Below are 15,227 nucleotides of genomic sequence, written 5' to 3' on the forward strand. Positions count from 1 at the left end.
TATAAACGTGCAAGATAATAGTAAAGAAGGTGTCTCCAGTCTTTTGAATGGTTTTGTGATTTTGGATTCAGAGAATCTGAAGTTTTAGTTTCTCAACTAGCAGCTATCAGGTCATTGACCCTGCTGACCTGAAAAAAATTCAACATAACTGTTCAGTTATGCCTAATCTTGTTACAATTTACAAATTCAACAAGTTAGTTCTGAAATAAATTGCTGACTTTCCTTTTTGTTCTGCCAATCTCAACTGCTGAAAGTGCATTTTAGATTATGAGCGATACACTAATGGCACAATGTCAAATCAATAGTTTTAGCGTGTGATGTATTCAAGAATTTTTATATTAATTATAACCACAGGCCTGAGCTCAGACATACAGTAATATTGAATACATATATTAACAAAGGGCTTCAAATTTAACCATACGGTGGCGCAACAGAGCCAGACAACAGGCAGTTGCTCTCAAAATTTTAGTAAATTTAAAATTCGACATCTGAATGTATCCTGTAAGCTTAGAAGGATAAGTCTTACCCCTTAGCAAAAGCAAAAAAAAAAAATTTGAATCATGAGTGAATGCTCTTTAGCATACTATAAAATGCAATTCTGACCATTTTAGTACATTTATGCTTTTGGCAGACGCCTTTATCCAAGGTGACTTACACTGCATTCTAGGAATACATATCAGTTTATGCATACAATATGAATTTATTTACAACATGACTTTAATACCGATAGAAAACATCGCATTGAAGTCCTATTAACAGCATACAATCATAAATCAAAGAAGCATAAATCAGTTAATGAGATTCTGGTATTTATTCAATGCCTTGTACATTTGTCATTTTAAACCCCATGTTTTAAATACAATGTGCATGTCATCATTCATTTTAAAATAAAATATGACATCACCCTGAAGAAGAAAATCTTTAAATTACTAAAACGGGGGGAAAAAAGTTAAAGCTTTTGACATCAATTATAATTCATAAGACTTGAATACATTTACTTGCATACAGTAGGAAATCAGATGAATGGAAAAGAGGAGAAATGTCTATCACAAAATTATTAAAACTTATAATACAAACGAGAACTTAAGACAAAAACCATTGTAAGAAAAATCGCACATTATGCCCGGTGGCAATAGGCACATTGTGGAACACCACATACTCAAGGAAATGGGCATCAGGGCCCACACTGGTATCTTTAAGAAGGCTTTTTATAAGAATAAAATAAGTATTATAACAGCAGAAGTGATTCGGTTCCACAGTCAAACTCTCATAAAGGCATAAGGATGGAAGTTAAAACCACTCCAGCCATCCAGAAAAACAGAAACAACCCATGAATATAAAAATAGAAACAATCAACAAAAAAAAAAAAAAGTAAAAGCACACTTTATAAAGTGATAAGACAGAGATATGCATGCACAATAGGGTCAGGGCTGAACAAACTCTCGATTACCAAAAATGATAAAAATACACAGAATATGGCATTGAGATTTTGACGATTTCAAGCTGTTATTGCACCTTTAAGAAATGCCAATGGAGAAAAGACGCTAAATAAAATAGAGTGTGCTGTTATCCTAGAAAGCAGCGAAACAGAACAGGGTTTTGCCTGAAATGTGCAAAGAGATGTGTACATAGTTATGTTCAAGTTAAGCTCAATGTGTGTGTAACAAGTACAAAAATAGATCTCGATTTGTCCGATGCAGTCGATAATATCGAAAATAGCTCCACGCAATTTAAAGACCTAGTCTCTGATAACATCTGGATCCAGGAGAAGCGTTTAAAAAGGCTGTTAAAAATCGTAATGGCCTCCCTGAAGATCTACACCTGTCTGACAGTGCTTTGGCACAGGAACAAGCTGGTGTAATGCTCACTATCACCACAAGATGACACAATTTTAAAACTCGACCCGTGGGCCTCTGATATTGGCGTGTGTGATCGAACACACACTTGAACACGATCAGATTCTAGCTGAAGAGCTTGACGAAGCAGCTTTGGCAGTAGGGTTTGTCGTTCTGCTCTTTGAATGTGCCCTTGTTCAGCTGTTTCAGGCAGAAGGCGCAGACGAAATGCTCGGGGTGAAACTTCTTGCCCATGGCAGTGATGCAGCGGCCGGTAATGGGTTTCTGACAGCCGGAGCAGAGAGAGCCGCGGTGCTCGTGGTAATGAGCCTCACAGTACGGCTGCCCTTCATGCTCGAAGAAACTACCGTTCACAAATGGAGTGAAACACTCCTGTGGAGGAGAGAGAGAAAACAGAAATCAGTCAGTTACACACATATGATTCAAATAATGCTACACATAACACAGCACAGACAGTACATGCAGCAATATAGACACATCTGATAGCAACATGAGCTAGTGTATTAATCCAAAACACACAGATAGCAACCTAAACACCCACATTTATATATATATATATATATATATGTATACACACACACACAGGTGAAACTCAAAAAATTAGAATATGGTGCAAAAGTTAATTTATTTCAGTAATTCAACTTAAAAGGTGAAACTAATATATTATATAGACTCATTACATGCAAAGTGAGATATTTCAAGCCTTTATTAGTTATAATTTTGATTATGGCTTATAGATATGAAAACTCCAAATTCAAAATTAGAATATTGTGAAAAGGTTTTCATATCTGTAAGCCATAATCATCAAAATTATAACAAATAAAGGCTTGAAATATCTCACTTTGCTTGTAATGAGTCTATATAATATATTAGTTTCACCTTTTAAGTTGAATTACTGAAATAAATTAACTTTTGCACCATATTCTAATTTTTCGAGTTGCACCATATTCTAATTTTTCGAGTTTCACCTGTATATAAACACACACACACACACACACACACACACACACACACACACACACACACACACACTATGGCCAGACCACCTGCCTAATATGCTGTTAGTCCCCTGCGTACTGACAAAACAGTGCCGACCCGCCAAACCAAATATTCTACAAGACCTCTAAAGGTGTCCCGTGGTTTCTGGCACCAAGACGTTAGCAGAGGATCCTTCAAGTTGTAGGTTGCGAGGTGGAGCCACCGGGGATTGAATTTATTGGTCCAGCACATCCCACAGCTCTGGGGAATTTGGAGGCCAGGGCAACACCTTGAACTCTTGATCATATTCCTGAACAATGTGTGCAGTGTGGCAGGGCGCATTATCCTGCTGAAAGAGCCCTCTTCCATCAGGGAATATCTTTGCCATGAAGGCATGCACCTAGTTTGCAACGTTTAGTTAGGGGGCACGCAGGGGCGGAGCTTCATCATGGGGCCCTCTGCTACCAAGTAATTTTAAAATTAAAACCGTAAAAAAAACCCATAAAATATCTGATGAATACATATGTAATAATAATGTGTCACTTGTTGAGCCAAGTAAGCTTATATGTTAAATAAAACACAAATGCTATCTCGTTCTTTTCAGAGAACAGTCTGTTTTCTTTCGTTTTGAATTGTTCTGTAAAAGTACACATTTCGAGCTTTCTATAGATATATTTCTCAGGTGTGTGAGGCAAGTAGGCCTACTCTGTGTTTCGGTTCATTTATGACTCACAAGACGAGCTCCAGTTCACGCGCCGGCGCCTCCGTGTCGTGATTATCTTTTGTCTGCTATATTTACTTCTTATTTATTAAATCCAGGCAATTGGTTGATGAAACATTGATTAAAATTAAGATACAATTAATACAAAACGAAATTCGCCTTAATGAATGGCTTTGTACTTTATGTTTGATGTCTCTGGGAAAGTTTTAAAGCAGTCTTTCAGTGCCGCTTTCAGAGCGCTCAAGTCCGTAACGGGGAACTGACACGTAACATTGTTTTTCCCTCATAAATGCGAACACGAAAAATAAGACAAAATGAATATTTTGTTCTGTGGAGAGCCAGCCCTTCTGAAGTGGGTATTACTTTTTGTACTTTTGCCACCTAAAAGTTCAAAAAAATTTGTGTCACGCCCGTGTATTTCCCTCATATTAAATATAAAACGCATGTGTAGACTGATATTTTTCTAATGTCTGGAGTCTGGACTCCGGACTCCTTTATTAAGGAGGATAAACAGACGTTTCAATATATTGGTATTAAATGCATTTTCTGAGAATTTACATTTCAAGTTTTTTACCAAATGTCACGTCCATAACGCTGGAATTGCCCAATTTTAAAGAAATTATCCTCAACTAGTTGTGGTGTAGTGTAGGTCTACGTATTTTATAATGTTAACTTCAAACAATAGCCTAATAGTAATTTAAAGATGTGGTAGCATTGGATCTGAACGGGAAGGATAACGCTGGGAGCTGGGAGTGTGTCGCGATTCTGCCTTCTCACTCACATTTCGGTTTCATATCGCATATCAGCCATCATTTCTACTAAAGAAAATGACAAAAAATAGTAACGCACAGTAATTTGGATCAGTAATTTTAATGTGATTACTGGTTTGGAAATAGTAACGCGTTATTACTCGTTACTGAAAAAAGTTACCGGCATCACTGCTGGCGAGGGCCCCGTTCCTGTCCAGTGACGCAAGATCGGCGGCGTTTGAGGGGCCCCTAATTGGCACGGGGCCCTGGGGCGGCCGCACCCAAGCACCCACGCTATCTCCGCTACTGGTGGCACGTGTCAAATTGACGTCCACATGAATGACCAGACCCAGAGCATTACACTCCCTCCACCGGTCCTGTCATCTTCCCACAGCACAGCCGTTTACACAATGCAAAAGAAAATGGGACAGATAGAACCAGGCGACCTTCTTCCACTGCTCCAAGGTCCAGTTCCGACACTTGTGTGCCATTCCTAATGATCGTTGCGACAGAAGTGAATCAATTAAAACTAACTTTAGCTGGAAAATAACTTTATTCTAGAGCTGTCACAAAGCCATTTCCTATTATCACTGTAAAGCAGCTTTGGAACAATCTACATTGTTAAAAGCGCTATATAAATGAAGATGACTTGACCATTGAAGGCGCTTTCAATGGTGGACAGTGGTCATACAGTAGGCACTCTGATTTGTCTGTGGGTTCACAGCTCAATACGCAGCAGACTGCGATGCAACTGTTTGTTGTGACACATTCCTGACCGGGAGCAACTCACAAGCCTTGCCGTTTCAGAGATACTCTAACCAGTCGCCTTGCCATAACAATTCCTGCCCATTTCTTCTGCATCCCACACATTGATTACGAGAACTGATTGTTCTCTTAACATCTGATCTACCCAGACCTTAATATGTGGCCTTGTTAGGAGATAATCAACATTTTTCGCTTGTGTAGCTTTTCATTTCTTCAACATGTAGGAAGACACATCATGGCCATATTCCAGGTCAGGATGACAATGTCAAGATTCATCAGGCTCAAATTGTGAAAGAAAGGTTGTGAGGGAGCACGAAGAATCATTTTTACACATGAATCGGCTCCTCTGAGTCCAGATCTGAAATTCTTTGAAAGTGTTTGGGATGTGCTGGAGGAGACTTTACAGAGTGCTGGACTCTTGCATTGACAATACAAGATCTTGAGGAAAAACTGATGCACCTCTTGATGGAAATAACATCACCACATTTATTTCCATCAAGGTGTGCATAAATTTTTGGTCAAGATCTTAAAATAAACTTAATTTAATTAAAAATGAAATTAATTTAACTGAAATATGCCCATGCCAAATACTGCGATATTCACTGGCCTAGCTGATATAATCGCCCTATCACCAAGTATACACACACAGGCCTCAATCAATTGCATGCTTATACAGACACCCACAAACACACACACACACTGACCCTGCAGACAAAACACTCTGGGTGCCAGAGAGAGTTGAGGGCCGAAATGTAGTTCTCCAGGATAGCACGGGCACAGCCGCCACATTTAGGGGCAAACATGTCAAAGTAGTCCTTCCTACAGTAAGCCTTTCCCTCCTTCTCATGGAAACCTGCAGGAAATAGAGACAAACAGAAAAAGAAAAAAGTTGCCAAAGGCTTAAAACCTTTTTAAGAAAAAATAGCTTGGTAGAAAAAAAGGAAAGGCCAGCTAAAGAGAAGAAAAGAGGTTGAACTTGAGAAGAGTGGAATCAGCTTACCCTCAGGCCCAAAGAATGACCCACACTGGGCACAAAAGAAATGCTCTGGATGCCAAGTCTTGTCTAATGCGGTCACCACCCTCTGCAGGACGAAATAAAAGCAAATGTACAATTCATTACAATGAACTGATGGCGAAACAAGGACAGAGAGCACAATGTAATCAATGAATGTATGCAAAATTAAGATAAAAAAACAAAGAATAAGACAATTGCTAACAATTATTAGTAATAGTGTTCATTTCCCACTACATAAACAAACATGTGAATCACATGTTTTTTTTTGCATTGTTTAATAATTATGGTGGATACAAATATAGGTAAATATGTTTGTTATTTATGTATTCTCGGTGTGTATGGAGAAAAATAGATTAAGATGATCGGCCACCGGAGTATTATTGATAAGTAGTGAGAAGGGGTAGGATTAAATAAGCTCATGCTTCTTCCTACTCCTTTTCGGACATGTATAAGTTAATATTGTTTTCTTGATGAGTTTTGATGAGTATCTGTTGTTATTAGGTTTTTATTTTTGTCATTAAGTTTTTTTTATTTTGTTTCCTATACATGTTCGAAATAAATCAATAAATCACATACTTCTGTTTTAGCAATATAAACTACTCCAATCCTAACTACATGCTAAACTAAACATTAATTTTGCAATATAGATCTATGGAAAACAAAATTCCATTATGGAGAATATTGTGCCAATGTGTATATTTATCTATATGTTATCATATAAACATACAGTCATAAGTGAGTCAAATGTTAATTCAGTAATTCATGACTGATTCAAACAAATATCATTTTCAACCGACTCAATAAAAAAAACCTTCTCATAAGATTCATTAGTCAATCAGACTACACTGGTTGCACTATGTTTTTGCATGCAGCCAACAAATACATAGAATTCTAAATGAAATAAAATGAAAATTTGTGTATTTATTGCCTTCGTATTATGCTATGGTAAACAATTTTGTATCTTGTTTTAAGGATGCCTAGTCATTTTATTCAAAAAGACTATCTATATGCATGTGTTGAGTTTGACTGGAGAGACCGATTTAGACTGCATTTAAGTGACTGTTTATGTTTACAGGAAACCTGAAGCCAAAGGTAAAGTGTGAGCAGCTATAGTAAGCACCATCACGACTGGGTGGTGACACATGAGACACACACGGGCCTGTGAATGCCCCGTCTGTGGTGATAGGAAGCAGAATCCTCCTTACGTCCAGAATGGGTCCATTGCAGTAGTAACAGCGTGGAGAGAAGAGGCTGTGGTAGTCCTTTTCACAGTACGGCTGGCCGTCTCGCTCAAAGAAGTTTTTGGAACCTATTTCCTCCTGACAGTGAGTACACACGAAATGTTCTGGATGCCACGTCCGACCCATTGCTGTCACCACCTGAATGAATCAAAGAAAACGAGGATGGAAGTGTTCTGCTTTACTTTTGTAGTAAACAGCAAAAGACATAACTGAATACCAGTGACTCATGATGCTATACAAGCTACAAAATTTGGGAATCATTACGATTTTTTAAATGTTCTTAAAAGTCTGCATTTATTTGATTAAAAATACAGTGAAAACATAGTCTGGTTGACACCAGTGAGAGTGGGTCTGGGAAAGGTTCATTCACAGCCCATTTCCAAAGGGGCGTCACCAACGGACGTCGCTCAAATGCCTCTGGGAGCAATTGGATAGACCTAAAAACCAATCAGAGCTATCGTCATCGTGTAAACCCCGCCTCAACGTTTGTGATTGGTGCCTCGATTTGGAAAAATTGGAAATGAGCTTGGCCAGACTGACTTGCAGAGCAAATCTCAAATTTGCCGGAAGTTCGTCTGGGTTTTCCCAGGCGCGTGAAAACAGTAATATTTGTAAGAATATTTCACGCATTTTTGATAATAAATGTAGCCTTAAGGCCTGTTCACACCGGGATGAATTTCGCGTGCGTTATTCGCCGACGTTTAACGCCTCGTGACTAAACAAAGGGTGCCAATGTGAGTGTGCACACCGACGCGAAAAACGCCACGCGTTAAAGCGTAATTTTTTTTAAAACCGGCTCGGGTTCGTTTTTTTGGTTTGACCCGCCGTGTCAAAAACTATCCGACCAATGAGATTGGCGCTTTTGCTCACGTGTCAGGAGCATCTGAAGTTACAGTAAAACACAACTTGGGGGCGCTCAAACACAAAACGGTCTTGCCGAGCACACATACGTAACGGCGAAGAAGATGCGCCAAGCAGCGTCTACACTGCCGGGAAGAAATAAGACGAGGAAGATGCGAGGCAAGATGAATGTAGAGCTGCTGGTCTCGGTGTCGGAACATAAAGAACTATATGACAAACGCGACAGCGACTACAAAATAGGACTATTTCTGTTTTACATTAAGCGCCATCTAATGTCAGAGAATGAATTTGCACGTTCACTCGGCTCATCGTCAGCGAAAATCGCTTGGGTGTGAACACAAAAAACGCGTTGAAAAAAAGCTGGCGAATAACGCGCGCCGATATTCGTCCAGTTGTGTACGGTCCTTCAGTGAGCATAAGAGAAAAACGTTTTAAAAAATCTGAAATCTCCAAGCTTTATATACACACACACACACACACACACACACATTTGTTTGTTTTGAAACAGAGCTTCTGCACTAGAGCATAATATCCAAAAAAATCCAAATGGATGATATGTCGGGATAATTGATTTGGGCAGTAAATGAGCTCTTCCCCAGATCTCTTACCTGGCCAGCGATTGGTTTCTTGCAGGCTCCACAAACGCCTTTGGCTACAGTCTGGACACCCAGGCGGTTGAGGTCTGACTGCAGGCTGCCCAACATGTTATCCAGTTTATTCCCCTGCTTCGGGACGCTGGTGGGGGAACTCTTGCCCTGAGCCATAATCTACAGCAAAAGGAAAATAATTTTTTCATAAAGCAAAGAAAATGTGGATGCAAATCCCACTCTGCAGACGCAGACACAAAACAAGGAGCTTTGTTTATGTTAGACACTTTCTACACAACTAATTACTACCAATTAATCATTTAGCAAATGCATTTATCCAAAGCGACTTTCAATACACTTTTTTTACCAGGTCAATCTCCCTGGAGTAACAGGAGATTTAGTGCCTGGATCAATGGCACAATGTTGATAATTCATGGCTAAACACATGCAGGATTTGAAGCACACCATCCACTGACACTTGACTTGTTTTGGAGAACTCAACACTGAGAAGTGCAATATAAATGTCCCCTTATATGGAGTGTAGTTGTTCAGATATGTTTGTGTGCTCAACAACTGATGATCAACTTTGTACCACGAGTATGCTCAAGTCTCCCTTGGCTGAAAATGTTCTCAATATAACCATCGCCACTTGGAAAAAGGTATTTTCAAACTCCTAACGCATGTACATCAAGAGCTTCTTCCTTCAAACAAACAGGACTGGAGATGTTGAATTACACACATTTACTTGCATCATTTATTAGTCAATCCATTACAGGATGTTAGTGGTTTTTAAACTACACAATTCACAACACTTAAAGTAGTTCTCAGCTTCCCTGAAACACTCCAGCACTGCATGCAATGGAAATGTTTACGGCTTTCGTCTTATTTCACAGACTTGAAAGTACACAGCAATCAACAGCCAGCAGAGATGCATGATCCTGCACAAACATGCAATAGTTATTATATTTAAACACCAAATCTGGTTAGATATTATGCAACATTTGCAATTTTATATTTAAATGTATTTCACATAAATGGAAAGGTTGTGAATCGTGTCTGTTTTACTAATCTAAGGAAATCAATCTCATGCTCCCTGCGTAACCTTCCCTAAATACAACAGGACCAAGAAGGTGTTAAATACATAATCAGATGACAGACCAAACAAGGCTATGGGTCAAGAAGTTCTGGTGTAACAGTAACCCCATCTCTGTGCTCTCAGTTCAAAGAACCGTGACACAGAAGCATTATTCACAAAGCAAAATTAGCAACCTATTAATCCTGTTATTTCTGCTTATGATCTCACACTTAAACAAGCTACTCCTGAAGTACTCCAGCGCAGCCCTGGAGTCAAAAAGATTTTCGGAGTCAAAAATCAACCAAAAAACAGGAAGTGGAAATGAGGCAGTGAGTCAAGTTATATTATTTAGTAAATGGATTTCCACTCTTAATCATATATTAGACAGTGGTGGAGGAAGTACTGAATCTCAGTACTTAAGTAAAAGTACAAATAACCAGAGACATATTTACTTTAGTAAAAGTAGAAGTACCACAATGACAACCCTACTTAAGTAAAAAGTACCTGATTTTAAATGTACTTTAAGTATTAAAAGTAAAAGTACTTGCATAACAATTTATTCTCTTAATGTCTATATTCTAATGATTAATAAAACAGTTAATTCTAACTCATTCAACCTAATACTCATATAATGATGTTCAATATGATGGAAAAGCAGTTATATTTTAAGTTTGTCACCATTTCTGAACAAGCTTGCAATTAGGCAATATACACATCAAGCTTACTATATAGCCTACCCTTACTATATACGGTATATATATATATATATATATATATATATATATATATATATATATATATATAAACTAGGGCTGTCAAATGATAAATCACGATTAATCACATCCAAAATAAAAGTTTGTGTTTACATAATATATGTGGGTGCACTGTGTATAATTATTTTGTATATATATTTAAATACACATACATGCATGTATATTTAAGAAAAAATATATTATTTATATATAAAATATTTATATTTATATATAATATAAATTATATATACATCTATATACAGTATATACATGAAAATATTTCTTAAATATATACAAGCATGTGTGTGTATTTATATATATAAAATAATTATACACAGTGCACCCACATATATTATGTAAACAAAAACTTTTATTTTGGATGTGATTAATCACGATTAATCATTTGACAGCCCTAATATAAACACATATGTTAAAACGCCGTATATGACGGCGTTTGGCTGTAAACGCGATTCATTTATGGCGTAATTCTGAACCTCTTGGCTTGCCATACTAACCCTAACCAAACGTATAATACACACGCACCCCACATCACTACTAAACCTACCTTTCTTTTACTGTCTATGAAACCTACCAATGCGTTTCCTATGCATGTAAAATTAATTTTCGCGTATAAATTGCACGATAAACACACTGCGTGCTATAGAGACGCATTTAGTGTGACCGGGTTGATATATCTATGGCAACCAAACTTCATTGGTGAGACAGAAACGTGTGACGAACGGACGGTCAGGATGACGTTTTGGCAGGGGAAAAACTGATCAGAAAATGTAACGAAAATGTAACAGAACGTTGTAGAAATGTAGTGGAGTAGAAAGTATTAAAGTATAAGTAAATTGCTGCAAAATGTAACGAAGTAAAAGTAAAAAGTATGCACTATTGATTCTACTTAAGTAAAGTACAGATACGTGAAAAAATTACTTAAGTAAAGTAACGAAGTATTTGTACTTCGTTACATTCCACCACTGATATTAGATAAACACAATAAATGTAACCATTTAACCATTTAGTTATAGAATTTTTGCAAGGGTGCCGCAATCTTGTAGCCTAGAAATCTAGACGCACCCTAGCGGCAGCAAAAATTATTTTGCAGCAAAGTGTGGTCTAGCAACTCTCCGTTGGCTTTTCGAGCTGGAAAAAAACAAACTCTGGTCAGGCCAATCACATCGTGTATAGAGTTGGTGGGCGGGCTTAACAATGACGGCAGAGATGTGACGGTTCCGCGTGATTTCCACAGGTGATTTCCCTGCTAACTTGAAAACACTGGCGAACAGCGGTCTTTCGAATCGGATTTGGCCGCGACTCTGGAGGACTTGGAGTTAAGAGAACGTAACTTAAGTCATTCTTAAAAAAAGGAAAACGTGTTCGGAGTTGACGATCGGATACGGCAAAAGTTAAATAAATCAACTAGCTCCGCTGGTGGAAAAACGCATGGGACTCACTCACATCGTTGCTCTGGTTGGTTGTAGCGCTGTCCTATTGCGTGCCGAGGGATATTGAAAGACAACCGTTTATCCCGCCCCTCGGATTGAGGTATGCCAATTGTGAGTTCCCAGACCTAACATCTTGATGTAGGTCTGGCTTGCCAGGCTAGCAATCTTGTAGTACTACAACCTGTGACGTCAAGGGGTTGGTTGTCTTCCCAGAGTTCAACAGATGCAACGGTAGAGAGACAGTTAAAGACAGACAGTGGAGGACAGAGACAGTGAAAGATGGAAACTGGAAAGCCACAGGGCATCAGAAGACAAAATGGAGACCACTAATGCATTGCTCCTGGATGTAAAACATATTTTTTTGTGTTAAAGCAAAGGACACGTGCAACTGCCGCTGAAACGGAGAAGAGTTCTGCTTCACTTCCAGATACACATCCAGAAACAAAGTCCCACCGCCTCAAGATTTCCATAGTTATACTTAGATATTAAATAAGTTGACTGTCAGAAATTAAAATGAACCACAACCATAATAAACACCCGTTGGCGTTTGTCCTTCCACTACATGCAGAGATCAAAGCAAACCACAAAATAAATATTTCTTTACAAAGCAGGACTCCAAATGTTGGATAATCTCCAAACATCAGCCATAATCCCGTCGTCTTCCTTGCCATCATCTTTTTTTAAATTCTTTTGCATTCTGTGTCAAAGATTTTAACCAACTTTTCCTTCACTGCTGGATTCCTGAATTATTTTTGTTCGCCAATTTTTTTCCAGCCTATATTGGCCGTTTACTTGGTGACAGACATTATGAGTTTATCTATTACTAGTAATGATTACAGCAAATAGGCAGAAAAATCAAAGACTAAAATCAAAACTATAATAATCGTCGTTAATCCAATGCAGCCAACCAACTCAGTGAAGTTACAGGTTGTAGTACTGCAAGATGGCGGCGCCCTTGATACAAAAGTTATAATAAAAAATAGCCATGTTATATAATTTTTTTATTAGAGTGGAAATCCATTTACTAAATAATGTTAACTTGACCGACTGCTTCATTTTCAACTGTAATTGATAACCAACTTCGTTGGCAACAGAATTTCCTCACGTACCAGGAATCCAGAGACAAGAAAAGGGAAAACAGACTGTCTTCATGGGACATGTTGGCACCAGCAAACTATTTAATAAATGCTGAGACACTCCTAGTGTGAGCGCTGTTTGGAGGTCAATCACATAACAGCATATGCTCAATAAGCTACATCCTAGAAACCATGAAAGAATGGATAGATAAGTCACAGGGTCCCCCAACACTATCTGACCAAATCATTTTTCTAAATGTTTTTCATGAGCTTTCCAGTAGTTTGTGATTACTGGGTAGGAATCATTCACATTTACATTCATATTCAAATTCTAAATGATTCACTAAAGATTCATTCAGACTGATTTGTTCAACAGATTAACCTGAAAAGAATCCACTCATTCATTTAGGTCTCTCCCAAGGTGTTCTCCACTACGGTCACCCGGTGGAGTTTGCTTGCTCAGTTGGGGTTTAAAAACAGTTAATATTCAGTAATATTATCGATTTAACTACACCGACACTAAGATGAGAACGAAATTGCAACTGAACAAGCACTAACTTTGCAACATCGACACTGTTAATAAACTGAACTGACTTGATCGAAATAATGACACGATTGTCTTTTTAGAGCTCCTTTACACCTGAAATTGAATTCATTTAATAATTTATGACTTCTGCATCATTAACATTTTGCTGTTAATTAATCTGAAGATGCTTTGACACAATCTGTATTGTATAGCTCGAATGTGCGTTGTGTTCGGTCTTCCGGTTTGTATTTCCACAGCATGAAGGTAAGATCTTACAGATTTATGAATGGTCCGCTCGTTTTAAAATCTTCCCGGTCTACTGACGTTTATTATGACATCCGCTTCAAACATTACAATGCTCATGATAACTTCCCTTAACTCAACAATAAGTAAATCCACCTCACCAGCTATTCTTCGGCAGCGATGCTATAGAAATATACAGAGCTACCGCAAAAACTGCAGTTCAAACACAAAATACTAAAGATGGCTGTGCGGTTGTCTATAAAGTGCTGTACAAATAAATGTGACTTGACTTAAATGATTCACAATGGCTTGTGAACCAGTTTTACTCAACACCAACCCCATATACAACCAGTTTCATATGACTTCTTATTAATTTCCATGACTTTTCATGACAAATTCCCTGATATTTCCATTCTTTTCATGACCGTGCGAACCCTTATGACAAAAATGCAAGCTCGGATCAGATGCAGATAAACGAAGAGAGCAAGTTCATGCCTGTACCGGTGGAAAAAGAGGTTCATATTCCGTTTGGCAGCCCACAGATGATAACACCTTTGGTGGAGGGGGTGGGGTCGCAGGTTTGGGTGGAGGGGATGGAGGAGGGGTGGGCTCTTTAGGTGGAGGCAGGGTCGGAACTGGAGGAGGGGGAGGAGGAGGAGGAGGAGGAAGAGGAGGAGGAGAGGGCTCTCTAGGAGGTGGAGGTGGTGGGGGGAGAGGAGCGGGCATCTGTACCACAGCCACTGGCTTTTTTGGGACAGGATGGGTTAGGATTTTTTTCGGAGGACATGGCAAGTCTGGAGGAATGATGATCTGATGGACAAAGAAATGTGAAACACAACACAAAACGCAAAAATGCATTATATTGTGTAACAGTCGGGTTCCAGAAGTAAAAATCACATTCATTTTCTCCATAGGAAGATTGTTTTTTTTTTTTACAATCACTTAAAGCTCACAACAGGTCTGTCTTTACAGTTGTAAACTTAACCGTTGTTAAACAAATGGTAAATGCTTTAGCTGAAGCCATCAGTTTGTATTTTTTTTAACGATCAGTTTAAAGAATCATGTTTAACAGCAGAATTCATGGTGAAAAACATGATGCTGTACAGAAAAAAAATCAACCAATCAGAGAATAGCGGCGAGTAAGTCGTCTCAAAAGAGCTCAGCAGGGAACACTACAAATACTTAAATGTTTGTGTTTATATATATATATACACACTGTATATATATATATATATATATTGCAATAAACTTAAAATATATTGTTTCTATATATATATATATATATATATAAATAAAATCAATTTTAAATGAATCATAATATTTCTCCATAG

General features: G+C 38.2%; 1 protein-coding gene across 1 annotated transcript in view; it reads right to left on the reverse strand.

Moving 5' to 3' along the window:
- Positions 1-1,221: 1,221 nt before the first annotated feature.
- Positions 1,222-15,227, reverse strand: part of pxna (paxillin a) — a 32,424-nt gene continuing 18,418 nt past the window's right edge. Inside the window, exons 8-13 of the mRNA XM_056254854.1 lie at positions 14,398-14,706; positions 8,795-8,953; positions 7,290-7,463; positions 6,070-6,151; positions 5,774-5,922; positions 1,222-2,228 (exon numbers count right to left, since the gene is read on the reverse strand). Of these exons, the coding sequence (XP_056110829.1) occupies positions 1,962-2,228; positions 5,774-5,922; positions 6,070-6,151; positions 7,290-7,463; positions 8,795-8,953; positions 14,398-14,706 (1,140 nt within the window). The 3' untranslated portion in view covers positions 1,222-1,961. The remainder of the gene's footprint in view (positions 2,229-5,773; positions 5,923-6,069; positions 6,152-7,289; positions 7,464-8,794; positions 8,954-14,397; positions 14,707-15,227) is intronic.

This window comes from Rhinichthys klamathensis, unplaced genomic scaffold (assembly GCF_029890125.1).
Source record: "Rhinichthys klamathensis goyatoka isolate OS25496 unplaced genomic scaffold, OSU_Roscu_1.1 h1tg000114l_1, whole genome shotgun sequence".
NCBI lineage: Eukaryota > Metazoa > Chordata > Actinopteri > Cypriniformes > Leuciscidae > Rhinichthys > Rhinichthys klamathensis.